The sequence below is a fragment of the Salvelinus fontinalis genome, chromosome 23, assembly GCF_029448725.1.
Source record: "Salvelinus fontinalis isolate EN_2023a chromosome 23, ASM2944872v1, whole genome shotgun sequence".
In the NCBI taxonomy this organism is placed as follows: Eukaryota; Metazoa; Chordata; class Actinopteri; order Salmoniformes; family Salmonidae; genus Salvelinus; species Salvelinus fontinalis.
Window position 1 is genome coordinate 34,941,187 of NC_074687.1, and position 19,000 is coordinate 34,960,186.

A 19,000-nucleotide genomic window follows, 5' to 3' on the forward strand; every position below is an offset into this window, starting at 1 on the left:
TTTAATTGAGGAGGCCGTGTGGTTGTGCATGGTGGTGTGTGTGTGAGTGCGTGTGTGTGCATTCAATCTATTCATTGTCTTTGTCTACATTCATTACCTGTTACCTGAGTCCCTTACCATTTTCCCTTACCAGTGTCCATACCAATAGTGTGTACTTAACCAGGGCCGGCCCTAGCTTTTTGGGGGTCCTAAACAAGATTTGGTGGACCCCTTCTTGACGGCAGAGATTTGTTTTTTTAGTACATTTCCTGTATTTCTCTACACACACACACACACACACCACGTGTGCCTGCATACATCATATGCACCCCTCGCAGATCTCTAAAACCACTGAGGGTTTGCCCATTGCTGTTGTTACCATAGAACTTGGATGTCCTAAGAAACCGCCTCTAGCTGTGCTTTCACAATGGCTTCCTTTGCTCAGTGTGGTCTCTCTCTTTCTGGGAATACACCAGTTACTATTGAGTCATCTGTCAGAGCCCGTTTACCCAACAGGCAAACATGTGCTGTATCTACAGTGAAGACTAAATAACATCAAAAGGACATGCACACACTCTCTCCCTCTGTACTTCACGCAAGTCGGGTCAACTTATGGAAAAACACCACACGGCCTTTGAGTGAGGGAATATACTGTAGTAAGAACCGCTGGTTACTATCCCCATCCTCATGAGTCATGACTAAGAAAACTATTTTCATAGTGTTAATGGTCAGAATATGGCAGTGCCATGGTCAATACATACATACATACATACATACATACATACATACATACATACATACATACATACATACACACATGGCAATAATGATTGTATAGTAGGAACATAGTTACACACAGACTGACTGATCAAACTGTTTTGCCAATATCAGGTAACCATCCACTCCTGTGACCTGACCTATAGAGCAAATACACTACCAGGGTATGGCTGGCTGGGTCACACACACAAAGTACAGGTACTGTTACCTTTCTGACTCAGGGGGAATGTTCACCTACCTAGGGCCATGGCTAGTAGGGATACAGCTTTTGTCCAATTAAAGTCAAACGTTTTTGCATTTTATCTATTTTATCTAACCCTTTTCCTAACCTTAACCTAATTAACCTAACCTGCTATGTTAATTATCCAACGCTGTTGTGTACGTTCTCCTAACCTGCAACACAATGTCAAATTTGACTATAGCTGTATCACATCTAGTCAAAACCCATCCCAAAGAATCTCTTTTCTTCTTTCACACTCCAATGGATATCCTAATTACTAACAGGGAGAGGGGATGAGGAGGTGTGTGTGTGTGTGTGCGTGCGTGCATGTGTTTTAGAGAGAGCACATGCACGCGTATGAGTGCCAAAGATGGAGAAAGACTGCTGTGTGCGTATGTGCGTGCCATAGCTGAGAGTGATTGAGTGAGTGAGAGTGATACAGCATGCTAGGAAACTCACGTTTCAAAACTCTGGTACACACAAAGATAGTTACTGCTACCCAACAGGGAATTGAATGACCTCTCCTAACAAGGTCTGTGCACGAATATATATGACAACGCATTGCAGCTCTAAAAATGACACACACATGAACCCTTACTTTGCTTGATGTTGGACTGTGAATACAAAAGAATGTTGAGACTCATCCAACACCAACGGGTAGGCCTATCCAAAACCTCTACATTCTAACACCAACTCACAAACCACGATGGGTATGAGCATGTGTTAAATAGAGACATTTTGGGAGATCAAGTGACAACATTGAAAAGATTCCCATTAGTTCATTGATAGACTGTGACCAACCCTCCTGCCTTCCTCTTCCCTCCCTGATACACACCTTTGAAATGTGAGGGTCTCTCAGGGGAGATGTAGAGACAAACCAGTCCATGTGTTCAGGTCAATAGTTCACCAGGTTTAAAATACATCTCCTGTTGACCACCGTCATCTTGGCCAGCTGTTGACATCATCCTCTTACTGGAGATTACATTGACATTCCTATATCACATCATGGAAATAAAAGTAATCAGTCACAATGCATTTTGTATATATTTTAATAATCCAAAAATAATTAAATTTTGGCTTTTTGGTACATACACAGCCCGTTTTTTTGCTATACAGTGTAGTATTCTACTATTTTGTTAGGAAATTAAAAGTGCAAAGTAGTGGACCACGTTGCAGACAATGTTATCCTCAGTCCACCAGCATAGTAAACTTCAACGCTCCAAAGCCTTGTTAACTTCTGCATTAATAAACCCATACAGGGACTGAGGTGTGACTTTCATAATACAGATATCTTGGTTTCAGTTTTTTTCTTCTCTCTGAATGAACAGGGTCCATTTCATTGTGACCCACATCCCCTTAACGTGCAAAGTAAAACTTGCTGTCCAAAGAAGCATTCCGTCAGAATGTCCATAGTCCATACCAGTATAGGTCTATACTGTATGGGATGCTTCTTCAAAATAACATGTTGAGCTACAGATTTATAGTCCATGGTAAAGCAGCAAATGACGGGCCAGCCCGCATTCATTTATCAATGCTTTTGTTCCTATGATAAAAGTAATATCAAGTTTGTTTAGGTTAACCTTAGTAAATATCTTGCACCAATAGGATCACCCTCTTGCGTGCAAAAGCATCATTCAGCTATAGGATTCACAGCGTCAGCAACTTTTACAACCCAATGAAAGGAAATACAACAATCACCGCAAAGTAAATGTCATTTTAGGGAAACATTGGCATACCCAAACAGCATTTAGATACAGTAATGTTGCGTAGGTTTAGGTTAATGCATGATCCATAGGCTACGACCCATAGGCGGTTGTTATCGTTTCTTCTTTCGCTTTAAAGACTTTCTCCGCTTTAATATCATCTCATATAATTTGTCCATACCCTCGTGGAGTCCCTCGCCAATTATGGCGCAGCAAGGTTGGACGTGGTATGTGGTGGATGGGGTGAGCTCGTGGAGAGCCAGCTGTTTTTCAATGTCCGCGACTGGAAGAGATTTGGGCAGGTCCTGCTTGTTGGCTATCATTAGCAGCGGTGTCCCCTGGTTCTCCGCGAATTTGGTAACTTTATGCAGTTCCGTTTTAGCCTCCTCCAACCGATCGACGTCTACGGAGTCCACCACATAGATGATGCCTTCCGTGCACCGGCTGTAGGATTTCCATAGGGGTCGGAGCTTCTCCTGGCCTCCGACGTCCCAGAAGTGACAGCTGATCCCCTTTGCCGTACCATTACTGAGTTTGATTTTCTCAGTGTTGAATCCAATTGTTGGCACGGTGTTTACGAATTCGTTGAATTTCAGACGATAAAGAACAGTCGTTTTGCCAGCCGAATCCAACCCCAGCATCACAATGTGAAGGGATTTGGAAAGCAGATATGTTGGAGAAACTGTTGCCCGTTTTCAATAGCAGGTGAAAAGAACGTCTAGCTTCTCTACAGAACCTATGTGATGACCTAAAACAGCGTTTAAATGTTCAATAGGCTCCTCGATGAATCCACAACAATGATAGCCTATCAACAAACGTAAAGTCAATGTGTTTACAGGCCCGACGTGCGCTTTGGATGGTTCATCCTCGTTTCCCCCTCAGAAGCATTGGGGAACAGTGTCCTCCTCTGTAGGACGCAGCGCGTGGTTCATTAGAATTCTTCTCCACACTCCAGTTAAGATTCATTTCATTTTGCAACTGTCGAACTCCCCACACAGCTAAAGGACGATCCTGGTGGGTTACAACAAACACACTGCTTGCTGTCTCTCTCTACTGTTTCCTCCGTGAGCACGGCGCACTTGTGCCCGTCCCCACGTCTCCTCTACAGGCACGTTGGCTGTCCAAAAAACGACCCTCCGTTCCGGGAATGAAGAAAAAAAAAAATCACCTGCGATTCGTGGATGAGTCCAAATTATCGCGAGAAATGGCTACACTGCGTCCATAAACAAAATGACAATTATTGCAGCTATGAATTTGGGTTGATGTTATGAGCTCTATGGTAGGCTACGTGACGGCACATGCGGTCGGACTACTACCACTGCGGCCGCAGCATACACACTGACGAGGGAGCAGAAAGCAAAACAGCGCAGTAGCCTGCCTACCATAACATACGCTCCACCCATTCGTGCCATGCCAAACAAAGTGCACATTTCTTTTTAATATTGTGGCCACATGCACGTTGCCATGGCCACATGCACGTTGCTATGGTCGTGCTTATCGACATGCATATCGAAATCCATATAAAACGAAATGTATATGCGTAATAAATAGCCTACCCCTTTGCGTATTTCTAATTTGATTCGATTCACCAATGTGGATTAAAGCATACGCCTATGCAGCTGTGCAAGCTATTGATCAATTAGAATGCTATTAGTTAATACATAAGTAGGTGTTTTAATATTGCGAATGAGCACCTTATTGTAGGTATTGGCTACCAATGACTATGTCGATGTCACTTTATGTGCATAACATTATTATAACGTAAAAACAATTGAACTGGTTCTAGTAATATGCCTAATATCCTAAATACACTGCTCAAAAAAATAAAGGGAACACTTAAACAACACAATGTAACTCCAAGTCAATCACACTTCTGTGAAATCAAACTGTCCACTTAGGAAGCAACACTGATTGACAATACATTTCACATGCTGTTGTGCAAATGGAATAGACAAAATGTGGAAAATATAGGCAATTAGCAAGACACCCCCAATAAAGGAGTGGTTCTGCAGGTGGTGACCACAGACCACTTCTCAGTTCCTATGCTTCCTGGCTGATGTTTTGGTCACTTTTGAATGCTGGCGGTGCTTTCACTCTAGTGGTAGCATGAGACGGAGTCTACAACCCACACAAGTGGCTCAGGTAGTGCAGCTCATCCAGGATGGCACATCAATGCGAGCTGTGGCAAGAAGGTTTGCTGTGTCTGTCAGCGTAGTGTCCAGAGCATGGAGGCGCTACCAGGAGACAGGCCAGTACATCAGGAGACGTGGAGGAGGCCGTAGGAGGGCAACAACCCAGCAGCAGGACCGCTACCTCCGCCTTTGTGCAAGGAGGAGCACTGCCAAAGCCCTGCAAAATGACCTCCAGCAGGCCACAAATGTGTAAATAATCTCATGCTCACACACTTTGTACCGCTATCCTTGTGGGAACCAAATAATTGATTCCCATCCACAATTATATTTCCCCCAACCCTAATTCTAACCCTAACCCTAACCTTAATTTAACCCTAACTATAACCCTGAACCTAACCCCTAAGCCGAAAATAGTATTCTTCCTCGTGGGGGCTGGCAAAATGTCCACACTTGTCTGAACTTTCCTTGTTTTACTATGCTTGTGAGGACTTCTAAACAAACACACACATACACACGCACATTCCTCTCCTCCTGAAGTCACGAGGAGCTCTTAATAACGAAATCAGACAGCCCTAGTCTCCCTCAACCTATGCAGCCTCTACTCTCACCGTGGTAATGGGCACTGGTTAATATCTCATCTCTCTGGGCCTCCCCTCTGCTGACCCTGCCAAATGGAATGGTTCTCTGAGCTCCAGCCTGCACGCCTGGCATGATGCTTCAAGCCTGCTAATGGACACACAATCCCCCACAGAGAGGCACGGGGAGGAACAGGTTACCTAGAAGATGGCTCATTATCGTGGGAGTATATTGGAATGTTTTTTCTCTACATAACAAGATTTAAAGGCTTTTGTGAAGGACCGAAAATGTTTTAGTTCACAACTCATTATCACTGCCTTATCAGGGTGAAATTGTAAGGGTTTTAGTACATTTTGCTTCAGGTTTATGGTGGAGATCAGCAATGTGACATTAGGTTGGGTGGTTATAACTTCATACATTTATGAAGGCAGTAATGTTTTAGCACTTCATCACTTCACTGAAACTTTAATGTTCAAAGAACAGAACCCCAAATACATTTGAATATTTGTCCACTAGATGGCAGACTCTGACACAAAACCCCTGCATCAAATTCTCGCTATCTTCTCACACAATTTACACTAGCCAGGATCAGATGTTAGGGTCGGGTCTAGTTCACAACTGAAATATATGGATGGTTTAATACCATCTGTATTTTCACAGCTACAGCAGAACACACACGCATGCATACACACTCCTAAGTCAACCACCGTGCCACGTAACACCAGTCAAAGCAGCAAAAACACACCCTCATGCTAACACTCACACTCCCCACAGGTATGACTGTTAATTACTATTCCTCGGTGTGCCAGTCACTGCAGAAACATTGCACCACCCCCTCTCTCTCGCACACACGCACGGACGTACCAACGAGCGCACACACACATACTCCCAGGTGTGGGAGGAAGAGTTTTTTTTCCAACCTGGATTCTTAGAGGAGACCCAGCAGATGTGCTGTCAGTAATAATCCATCTCCTTTTAGTTACCTCCGCTCCTCCTGCTTTTGATAAGACCTCTTAAAGATTCATTAAAGTTTCATTTCAAGAACCTGCAATCATTGAGTGCTTTTGGAGTAAATCCTACAATTTCCAATGAGAGTAATAAAAACTAGCATTTTCTTACGTGATTTATTCATTTCACCAAGCATTTAGTTAAGGTTTTTCTTTGTGTGGGAGTGAGCCTTACCCCAAATATTTGGACTGTGCTTGGACATGTTTTTTTGTTAGTTTCGGTCAGCCCAAGTCTTTAGAGTACAGCACAAGGTGTGGTTAAATCGTTTTAGTCTACACTCCAGTTACTACATTGACTTGTGCAAATTTCATGCTATGTTGCAGCTCATCATGTCTAAACATGGTATCGTTGTGATGCAAAGACAAGATATTAAACATTCATGAATTAAATGAATGGAACTAGGTCACATTGAACGGTGTGCCATGGTACAAACCAATGGCCAGTGCTGGAAAAACTACCTAATTGTCACGAGGAAAAGTAAAGATACCTTAATGAAAATGACTCAAGTAAAAGTGAAAGTCATACAGTAAAATACTACTTGAGTAAAAGTAAAAAAGTATTTGGTTTTATATATACTTAAGAATTGGAAGTAAATGTAGGCCTAATTGCTCAAATATACTTAACTATCAAAAGTAAAAGTAAAATAATAAATAATTTCAAATTAGAGATTTTCTTTTTTTTTTTACGTATATCAAGGGGCACACTCCAACACTCAGACATCCTTTACAAATGAAGCATGTGTGTTTAGTGAGTCAGCCAGATCAGAGGCAGTAGGGATGACCAGGATGGACTCTTGAAAAGTATGTGAATTTGACCATTTTTCTGTCCTGCGAAGCATTCAAATGTAACGAGTGCTTTTGGGTGTCAGGGAAATGTATGGAGTAAAACGTACATTACTTAAGGAATGTAGTGAACTAAAAGTTGTCAAAACTATAAATAGCAAAGTACAAATACTCCAAAAAAGTACTTACAGTAAGTAGTACTTTGTGGTACCACTGCTACAAGTACCATTTTTGTAGCTCTGGTAACTACTGTACTTCCTCCATAACTAATAAAACACACCAGGTTTTCCACCATCTAGAACCAGTACCAGCACAACAGGTTATCCACCATCTAGAACCAGTAACACTAGGTTTACAACAAGCTATAATTTATGAATAGATGTAGGAGGAAAAGATGAGAATATTAATGACTAGATTTTCTAGGACAAAAAGACATCATGTTCAGTACTGATAATAGGGTGGCAGGTTGTAGGTCCTGGTAATCTATAGCCAGTTTACGCAGTTATCTTGTCAGATACACAACCCCCTGTACAGTGCATCATTTATTTCTAGAAATGTCTACTGATATTCAATAAGGCATACCTGAGACTTCTTTCAACCAATGATCTTTGAAGAAGTTCTCAAGCTGCCATGTTAGCCTATGCGCCTTTTAATGTCCATCTTTTCATCATTCACTACTATTGCTGGGGTTGAAATGGACCTGCTGAGGTTGAAATTAATACAAGTGAGATCGTATATATAATAGACTGAAATGACTTTGATGTAACTATGGACGTTTAGCGTGTAGCCCTCCAGATTCATATAGGCTCTATTTTCATGAGCTTCCTCATTCAAAGACAACTACCACCCATGTTTACCCCACACATTAAACACACATCATACATTCTTACACATTGAACAAGAGGAACAACAATTCTGCATCTGAATGGATATCCATAGACTTCTACACATGCTTAGGTTGCTACCTTATGACAGGCACACAGGACCACCCACCCATGCTGACTTTAAAAGAGGTCCATGTTGATATTATTCTGAGGCTGACAGTTTGCATCACTGAAGAGAAGCATCCTGTCTTCAATCCTCAGGTGGAGCATGAGAGTGCTTTCTGGGGGTTGGGAGAGAGTGAAAGTGGATCTATGGAGGATAGGAAGATTGAATGAAATCCCACTTTCATGCATCAACAAAAGCATTGAAATGCTTTGATGGAAAGGTGGAGGATGAAGGATGTAGAGTGCGTGTGTGTGTACTCGCACATTGTACATTCAACAGAGACAAGGCAGAGGAGGTAAGATGTGCGAAAAAGCTACCCAATGTATGGCAGTAGTGTAGACGTTGTGGAGGGTTGATGTTATGGCATTACATGATCTGAGAAAGTAGAGCAGACATCACTATGACATGGAGAGCTTGTAGGCCTATGCACAAAGCCAAACAGCCCATAAAGTGGCTTTTAATAAATGATACTACCTCGCTCTTACAATGAGTGCCATCTGCAAATCCAATAGGCTGGAGGATGGGAAAACCGGTGAAGGTAGTTGAGTCCCAACTGTGACAGATACAATTCTCACCTTTCTACAGAGAAAGAGATTACTGATATGGTGAGTTAGGGTTCATGTTTGGGAGGGTAGCCACTAGGTTACTGCTGTTGATATCAAAGCTTGCCCTAGTTCATCAACCTCCCATCCCATTGCACAGAAAAATACAGTAGTAGCTGAAAGGGAAGCTGTGCCAAAGAGACTCTGGGATGATGGCATCCATTCAGGCTGTGGTCTATTTCCCCATGTTGACATGGTAAATGTTTTACGGGCGGCACGGCGGCAGACAATCAGCTGATTCACCAGGGTCTTGTCAGAGAGGGGCTGCATGGGAACGGAGCCGGCTTCTGTTTGACATGGGCTGGCCTACCAGAGAGCATTCTGGGAAGGTTGCAATATCCATTAAGATCATGGTTTGGATACAGGAGTAGGATGACATTTGTAATTTTCTGCCCTGCACTTACACACTTCAAGCAGAGTAATATCATCTCAATGCAGAGATAAGAAATTCAAGTTTCCACAAAGAAAATGACCCTGGTATTCAAAGCAATCAGCCTTTCCAAATGTATGCCAGCCGAATCAACATAAGCTGCCCACACATTACACCATTTTAAACTGCGATTTTGAAACAATTTGGGATCCACAAGCAACTCCTGGGATCATTGGTGAATTGTATAGTCGTAGGCTCTGACCAAGATGTCGTAGGTCACATAATGTGAGTGGATGAAAGATGTGCAATATGGTTTTTGCTCTCTCCCGATCTGCATCTTAGGTCCCGATAGTTTTTCTGACATGCTAGCCATTTTCGTAACGTGTGTAGTGAGGGAGCTGCTACAATGCAACTTGTGCTCCTTTGCTTGGCTGCGACCACAGAGTAGAAGAGGTAGAAGGGGACACTTCTTAAAGCCATGGGCATTCATATATTATATAGGTCGTTATCAATAAAAAAATGTCACAATACGGTGCAGAGCGTTCGATTTGCCTGCTGGGGGTAAGGAAACTCCCAGCTACGCTAAAAACCATTGACAACTGCGTGTCGTTTTCAAGGGCTTGTTAAATTCATTTGAACTATTTGGTTGTAATATCATCACCTCTTCAAGAGGATAGTCTGAACTACAAATGTTTGATTATTCCGTGCAAAACAATTGCGCACAATTAGCTTTATCATCAGTCATACAGGAAGTAACTGCATGCTTTCATGATAAGTTAACATCAATAAATTAACATCAATTGATCATGTAAATTCAGATTGGTGGGGTAGGCTCACGATATCACTCAATATTGGCCACCATTAATTGGATATTTGAGTGATATAAAATAAAAGCGAACTATACCTGACAAATATGAGTGGTTTAGGTTAACTTCCCATCCTTGTGGACTGGCTGTAAAGCAGCAGAAGGGCACATTCACATTCAGAAGGGCACAGCATATTATGCACATCTGCAAGCGTAGCAGCAAAGGCTGGACAAATTATTTTCCATTTTGTTTTAAAACGTTAAGATGCTATATAAAGAATATGTACATAAGTGGACATTATAAAAAGGCCATATTTTTTCAAATAAAAAAAACATTGACCAGTTTGAGTCGCAGTTGCATGTTTTTTTTTGTAAAAACAAAATCGCCTATGTCTGCCGAATTCGTTGGGTAATTCAAAACTTCAATAATTCCAAACCTAGGAGGCTCGTGGTTCTCACCCGATTCCATAGACTTTCGCAGTAATTATTACACCTGGAGGACGTCCTCCAACCTATCAGAGCTCTTGCAGTATGAACTAACAATTTTTCCATCCAATCAAAGGACCAAATAATTGATTTAGTACTGAAAGCATAAGCTAGTTAGCTAGCACTGCAGTGCATAAAGTGTAGTGAGTAGTTGACTCAGAAAGGCAATAGTTGAAGCAGCATAGATAGAGCGAGCTAGCTATATTTCATTGTATTTTTTTTCTTCTTAGTCTACCTTTCACTTAGCTAATGCAGCTAATTTAGCCTACCCAAATATCTTGACTCAAACAGAGAGGAATGCTATTTATGTTAGCTAGCTGGCTAAGGCTATCCAACACTGCAACTCTTCCAAGTCAATGTAAGCTTTTGGTTTTATAAATGTATTGACACCGGGCCCGCAGGTTTAACTGCTAAACTACTTGCTGTACACTAATGTATGATTGTACACTTAGGATTGGATTGTGGGTGTACTAATGTGTTGGTTCAATTTTGTTTTACTATAACCTTAAAATGGTGACGATGTAGGTTGTGTAGCAGTTAGGGGTTATGGTGTGAAGGTTTGGCATGAAGAGGTTTTTGTGCCTAGTCACAGACAGCCGTTTTGTACTGAAGTCCACAAGTGATGGTAAAAAGTGAAAGAAGGAAAGCTTGTAGATGCGAAAGGGAATTTTATAACAAGCAAAGTGATAATGCTCTATGTGGCTGATGTGAAATTGAACTGTGTGTGTGGGTGATCAGGTGTGTATTCATTCTGATGATTCTTTGGCAAAAAGTTTCTTAAACAGAACGAAATGGGGCGGGACCTACCTGAATTTGTCCAACTCTTGAAACATTTTGCAATTGTTTGGATTTAAGATTACACCCCAGATCAGCTAGATGCAGGCAAGAGCGTGCAATGCGGTATTGAATGTGCCTCTGTCACCTTTATTACTCCAATTTGTCTCTCGACCTGTGCGAACGCAGCATTACGCGGTCAAATCGAACTTCTGAATATGGCGTTAAAAAGATTGCGTTTTGGCCGCGTAATGCTGCGCTCTCATTGGTCACAACATGGTGTATATATATACTCTTGGTTTATTCAGATTCAAACATCGACTCAACGAGAATACTACAAGGAAAGGAAAGCAAGGAAAGAGAAGAGCCACTTTCAACAGACCTCGACATTAATAAACTGTAAGTAAAGGGAAATTAATTCAGTACCCTATTTTCATAAATAGCCATCCTGAGACAAGGCCGAGTATAGCCCACGAAGATCTCCCCCACTGCACAAACCCAAGGGGGCGCCAACCTGGACATATTGTAGCATATTGTAATTTGTTATTTCTTTCTTTAAAAAAATCTGCTCTAATTCTGTTAAGACAACACAATATTCTTTGACGCTTCGAACACACCAACTAACGTATAAGATTACGAAATCGAACGTATGCATCAAATTGTATGCGTGGACTTGACAGAAAGTAGCAATTTTTGTTGCACACATATCCAGAAAAAAAAAACGTGGGATTAAATAATAAAAACAGTTTGACTGGAGAATTTCTTTACATTTTTATTAATTTGCCAAGTATATTATTTATTCGATGACATCGACAAATTAATTGTGAGAGCCTATAATATAATTTCCCTCAAATTCAGTTTTGGAGCGAAACGCAATAATAAATAGTCAAGATAGCAGCGTAGGCTCTTTCAACAATGAGACCAACGTTGTGGAAGGTGGTCTTGATCGCGCTGTTGTGCCGGGACCAGCCCAGCCGAAAGCGCAGGGTCCAGAGATGGTTCAAGTCCCGTAAGCAGGCAGGGGAGTTCCACCGTCTCATTCAAGAGCTTCGAATGTTTGGAGAGGAATTCCGAAGTTACTTTAGTCTGGACCGAAGCCAGGATCGCCCGGATGGATACCAACTACCGGGGGTCCATCAGCCCAGTTGAACGCCTGGCGATTTGTCTCCGGTAAGCTACGTTCTAGTACATTTTTAAAGCCTTTGATACCATAATTGATTGATACATTGTTTTTATCTGCAACCTAGCTAGCTAAAGGGCTCTCTAGTTAATAGTCCCTATTTGATATCAGATGTACTTTTACAGAATGTTCATAAAACTATAATTTTTCCCAAAGTTGGTTTATAATCCTTTTTTAATTATGCAATGTTACCAAATGAAAAGAAAGTTGAGGTGCCTTCTGCCCTGATGGAGGTAGGCTAGTCTTCTCAAGGACCCATTGTTGTTCAAGACAGTTAGTCATTCATTACATTCTTATTGGACTGACATATACTCAGAGAAAAAGGTTCCAAAAGTGTCCTTCTGCTTTCCCCATAGGATAACTATTTTTGGTTCCAGGTATAAACCTTTGGGGAAAATGTTATACATGGAACCCAATAGGGTTCTACTTCGAACCAAAAGGGGTACTACCTGGAACCAAAAAGGGATCTCCTATGGAGACAGCCGGAGAACCCTTTTAAGTAGATAGTACCATTCTTCCTAAGAGTAGAGTTGGCCTGGGCTACAGTTTATTGATATAGTCAGACTGAATTGTACTGTTTCAAGGCATTGTTAATGATGGTTGATGAGTATTACAATATAATTAGTAAAGCATAATAAACAGTAATGAGGTAGCTATACGAGTAGATATAATATGTGGGTGGAATTCAAGTTACACACAATATTGATGATTATTTTGAATTATATTTTAGATTCTTGGCGACAGGGGACTCCTACAGGACCATTGGATTCAGCTTCTGAGTTGGACAGTCCACGGTGGCAGGCATTGTCCCCTCTGTGGCACAAGCCATAAGGGACTGTCTGGTTGGTGAATACATGCCTGTCCCCAAGGAGGAATTTCCCCAACTGTCTTGGCTCCATTGACGGGAAACGTGTAGTAATCCAGGCTCCACCGTGCTCAGGTTTGCAATTCTACAACTACAAGGGTACATATTCAGTTGTACTCTTGGCTTTAGTAGATGCCATCTACTGTTTCCGTGTTGTCGATGTTGGTGCTTACGGCAAGGGAAGTGATGGTGGGACCCTCTGCCTTCGGCAAGGCACTTCAGGATGGCACCCTGGAGATTCCACCACCTGCATCACTCCCTGGAGCTGAAGACCTGGGACCTGTTCCCCACATCTTCGTCGGCGACGAGGCCTTCCCTTTAAAACCCAACCTCATGAGGCCCTACGCTGGATGCCAGCTGTCATTGCCAAAGCATGTAAGGATCTTTAACATACGATTGATTGTCCAGGGCAAGGTTAGTTGTTGAATGCGCCTTTGGGATTCTGGCAGCCCGGTGGAGAATGTATTGGAGAGTGCTTGGTCTCAGCCCCTCAAATGTCGATGCCTGCGTGAAAGCCACATGTGTTTTCTATAACTACCTGTGGAGGTCATTCCAGGAGCCGCTCCGGGTGGAGATGGGCACGCCAAATGGTCACCTACCTGATGTCACCAGGGCAGGTGCCAACAACGCCCCCAGACAGGCACTCCAGGTGAGGGAGAAGCTGACCACCTACTTCTCATCGCCAGCAGGTGAAGTCCCATGGCAGTATGCCGTGGAGTGAAACTGCTCTTTTAAGAGCCCCCTAACAAAGGCTATTTTAAGAACCATTCACCGTTGTCTATAAAGTTTAATTTTTTCCCCAGATTACTTTATGTATCATTGTCTCTTCATTTGGAAGTTATATTTAAGTGAAATTTGGGAGTAAAGACCACACCTTAAAACCCTTCCCTCTCCCATTAACGTCAGTATTATACACACCTGGCATGGTACATCAGGTGAGCGGGAGCACTAATTAAGGTTATACGACATACAGTTAAGTTAGTATGATAAAGGGAAAGGGCAACCTACAAATAGTACAGTTTACCACCATGTTCACTGGCCTGACAAAATACAGGTGCAAAAAAACGATTCAGGAAGAGAATGTGTTTTTACTTTCATCTTGTCTTAGATCTACAAAGGTGTAGGGAAGAAATAAGCAGATTAAGTCTAAATGAGATATTAATATACAACTGACTATGAAAACATAATTTAATAAGTATTCAACTACAGGAAAGAACATGACAGGTATGTGTTGTAAAATAAAAATAGAACTATTGAAAGAGGTGTATGTGCATGTAAAAAAAAGTATAATATGAATGTGTAGCCTGTAAGAGAACAACAAGAGCATGTATTTTTGGCACAACTGCAGACCGATACAGGGACTACTCATAAAACCTAGACAGTAGTAGGGGAACTTCAGACATGGCCATAAAGAGAGAGAGGGCAGGGCACTGGAGATCTGTGGTACAGAGGAGTGGAGAAGAGGTGTGTGTGTCTATGGAAAAAATAAAATAATGTGTAGCCATAACACAGCTAAACAAACAAATGGCCGCTGGACGTCATGGACCAGTTAATGGAACAAAACTTCAAACAGTTTCAACACCCTGGTTTCAAGTGGTTTTAAATGAAAGAAATATATTCACCTTTAGTCTCGTATGAGACCAACAAGAGCATCTGATCTGTGAATTCTCCGGTGTATGAGTTTCAATTCAGAAATCTATGTAACACTAATAATGACTGCTATCCTAACACCTTGCCCAAACCGGCTGCGCGCGTGCGCTATCGTGCATAAATGTATTTTGCCCCCCCACACCAAACGCAATCACGACACGCAGGTTAAAATATCAAAACAAACTCTGAACAAATGACATTAATTTGGGGACAGGTCGAAAAGCATTAAACATGTATGGTAAATTAGCTAGTTAGCTTGCACTTGCTAGCTAACGGTAATTTGTCCTATTTAGCTAACTTGCTGTTGCTAGCTAATTTGTCCTGGGATATAAACATTGAGTTATTTTACCTGAAATGCACTACTCCGACAATTAATCCACACATAAAACGGCCAACCGAATCGTTTCTAGTCATCTCTCCTCCTTCCAGGCCTTTTCATCGTTTAAATTATATGGTGATCGCATCTAAACTTTCATTGTATTACCACGACTACTGGCAAAACAGTTCGTCTTTCTATCACCCACGTGGGTATAACCAATGAGGAGATTGCACGTGGGTACCTGCTTCTATAAACCAATGAGGAGATGGCACGTGGGTACCTGCTTCTATAAACCAATGAGGAGATGGGAGAGGCAGGACTTGCAGCGCGATCTGCGTCAGAAATAGGAATTACTTCTATTTTAGCCCTTGGCGTCGCAGATGTTCGTTGGCGCGCGTGAGCAGTGTGGGTGCAATAATTGAATAACATGGATTTCTAAATTTATTTTGCAACGCACGCGACGTGTCTGGTCAGCATGTAAGACTTTATAAACAAATGACTTCATGAATTGACTGAATTTAAACGGAACTGACGTGTGTGAAAAGAAAGGTACAATGAGGGAGGTCAAAACAACACCCAGACAACTCCTCTTCCTGTCCTTCCTGTCCTTCCTCTCCTCTCCCTGTCCTTCCTCTCCTCTTCCTGTCCTTCCTGTGAGCTGGTCGGCTAAATTGACTCCATTTCTGAAAGGGAAGAGAAAAACAACACATACAAGCTTAACATAATATGACACCATAAAAGGTGAGATATGTTAACTAAATACTGCTTGTATAGTGTAGTTAGTGGCATAAATATAGGAACAGTGTGGTAAAGTTGGTAATACTTGCTGTTTACTCATGGAATTTGTGTTTCAGATCAAAAGATTCATGTGACAGGCAAATATTTAGACAGCAAACTGTTGTTTGAGTATATTTTCTAACCCAGAAACAACAGCTATACATGTGCATCATTAATACTTTGATCTGAAATACCAATTAACCTACATGACTATACTGTAAAAAATGACATACTTTACTTCACTGTCACAACACTTATAACACTACCTGTGTAGTGGATAAAAAAAAAACTTACATTTGAACTCGGCTTCGAAAAGCAGCTGATACATTTTAACCTTGACTGCTGCTTTTCTTTGCTGAGGCAGCCTCTTCAGTGTTGGCACCAGGCTCATGGCAAAGAGGGTCTCCTCATCCTCCTTCCTGTGAGCATCAGGTTGGGCTGCATCCCTCTCGACGGATTGGAGGAGCCTCTGCTGGAATGAGTTGAGTGGATCTGGGGGCTGGTACCTCCGATGACGCCTGGTGTGACGTTGTTCCTCTTCGTTTCTCTCTCTGTTTCTCTCCACGGCCACATCCTGTTCAACGAGGTCCTCAGTGGTCACTTCCGTGAGGTTTAATCTCAGGTGGTCCTAGATCCAGAGGTGCTTTATCCATTTCATCATCTTCCATGGCTGCACCGGTGGTGGTCATACTCGTAGATTATGTAGACGTTGTAGAGGGTCTCGCTGCACCGGTGGAGGCGATGCTCGCACTTGTAGATGACGTTGAGGGTCTTGATGCACCGGTGGCGACCACTTGTGGATGACGTAGTAGAGGGTCTGCCTGTAAAATTGTCACTCGTTGCCCTAGGCACAATAAATGGATCCAGAAAAGAAAGAATGTGGCAGAAGCGCCAAGGCTGCTGGCCTGAAGCTGCTGACCCAGGCCTCTTCTCTTTCTCTGCCCTTCTCTCTCTCTCTCTCTCTGATACCTGTCCCTGAGTCCTCTCCACTTCCTCCTACAGTCTTCTTCTACATAGACATGAACATGATAAGCCAAACCATTACCTAGCATAACTATAGCTGTCATGGACAGGTCACCTACTGTACACATACACACACACACTTATCTGACCAAATTATCAGTAGTGTCTACCATTGCTATTAATCTAGCATACACACTCACTCTTTCAAACATGATTGTTTGGTAAAGTTCTGGGGTAGTAACTAGCATAATTTATTTGACTTTCTTACACACCTCATTGGCTAGGTTAACTAGCCACATCTAGCACAAGCTCACTACTAAACTGACCTGGCAATCCTACTATTGTGGACACTTGTCAACGAGCAGCATTTTTTTGTGTTTGTCCCTGTAGCTGTCAGCAGTTGTGTCAAAAAGACACGGTTTTGAGGATACTGCGAAATTGAAAATTCTCTCCTCCATGTGTCCAACCGCATGCGACCATCTGCAAAAGGTACCTGCACAAGTATAGTTGCCTAGCTGCGCAAAATGTTATGCATCAGTGATGCATAACACAGTCGGTGTGTTCAAAGCGTTACTCCATTCCGTACAAATGGCGCATCGGCGACATTCAAACGAGGCTGCAGAGAAAACTAATGGGACTGTAACGACTGTTGATATATATATATATATATATATATATATATATTTTTTACAACAACTCAATACAGGAAGTACATGTGGGAACACAAGTGTGTGTGTGTATATATAAATAATATACCAAGGACAATTGGGATAGGGGGTACAATATCACATTACACAACGACCTTATACGAGATACATACATAATGTAACGACCCTGGGTTTATATGCGCGGTTTTCGACGCTGCCGCTTGAGCATGCTTTTGCGGCACAGTCGATAGCGCGCTGAACTTCGGGCTAGAACCCTCGACCTGCTCCCTCCCTGTTTCATTACATTGGTGTCACGAGTGATCGGACCTTGCATCCACGACAGTGCGTGTGCTTGGCCGGTGAGCGCGTTCCTGTAAGACGTAGAGTCGCCAGTGTTGCCAACTTCACCATTTTGTCGCTATATTTAGCGAGTATTCAGACCCCTCTAGCGACAATTTTTCAAAAAAGCAACTAGCGACAAATCTAGCGACTTTCTAGTGTTATTGGAGACTTTGAGACTGACGTGAAAGCACGTATCGTTCTTACTCTTAACGAGCAGCGATTGCTGCCGTGGGCCCCACCGGACCCCACCCCGGTCCCAAAGCACAAGCGGTCCAGTCCTCGCGCTGCAGTCAGAGCAGGAGATGTTCACCCATCCGCGTCCAGACTGCAAATTAATCGCGCATGCGGAAAGCCGCAGCTGGCTGATCCCACCCTGGCTTACATTACTATTATTTTTACACCTGAATTAGGGCCAGACTAGTTACCATAATTTTCTCACATTGCCATTGACAGTTTTTCTATTGTCTCTTTTTGGTCCATTTAGATTGTATACAAAAAAAAAAATAATAATGTTAATGTTTTACTGTGACTTGTTGTAGGCTCATAAGTGGACCATAAGGTTAAAAAACAAACCAAATTAACAAAAATAAAACGAAGTAACTCCGCCAGTGTCAATTTGGGGTCACTTTTGGCGGTCCCAAGCCCGGATAAAGGAGGAGGGTTGGAATTGTGACATAAAAAATCCCAAGAATCGACAGAAGAAAGTTCATTTGTCGTTCTAAACATATTTAGGGTGTTTTTTACTCACTTTTTGTCTCTCCCACGACGTTATTCCTCTCTCTTAAAGCGTCCATTACAATTACATTCACATGGCCAAATATGCAAATTAGGTGATGTCATTTAGCGACTTTTAGGACAGCCAATAGCTACTTTCCTTACTGAAGAGTTGGCAACACTGCCCAGGAAGTGTTTGTCGTTTTTTTTTTTTTTGGGAAGTGCTTTTCATGGCTCGTCGTGGTTGAATTGTTTCCTTGTAAGGAGCTGAGCGGGATTGGATTCTGCACAATCGAAACTAAACAATCGCATGAAGGGGACCGACACTCAAGGTCTGCC

The 19,000-nt window shown here is 42.3% G+C and overlaps 1 protein-coding gene and 1 long non-coding RNA gene across 3 annotated transcripts; both read right to left on the reverse strand.

The window, feature by feature from the left end:
* Positions 1-2,009: 2,009 nt before the first annotated feature.
* Positions 2,010-4,058, reverse strand: LOC129821198 (ADP-ribosylation factor-like protein 4C). The gene has a single exon (XM_055878571.1). It carries the CDS (start codon positions 3,318-3,320, stop codon positions 2,793-2,795), a length of 528 nt encoding a protein of 175 aa, XP_055734546.1. The 5' UTR covers positions 3,321-4,058; the 3' UTR covers positions 2,010-2,792.
* A 10,259-nt stretch (positions 4,059-14,317) lies between these two features.
* LOC129821199 (uncharacterized) lies at positions 14,318-18,770 on the reverse strand. Of its 2 annotated transcripts, XR_008754282.1 has the most exons (3): positions 18,696-18,770; positions 16,290-16,839; positions 14,318-15,901 (listed from the first exon to the last, which is right to left on the reverse strand). It is a non-coding gene; the product is annotated as an uncharacterized LOC129821199 (long non-coding RNA). The 2 variants fall into 2 exon arrangements; XR_008754281.1 differs by lacking the exon at positions 18,696-18,770 and having other exon boundaries at positions 16,290-17,630.
* Between the last annotated feature and the right edge of the window lie 230 nt (positions 18,771-19,000).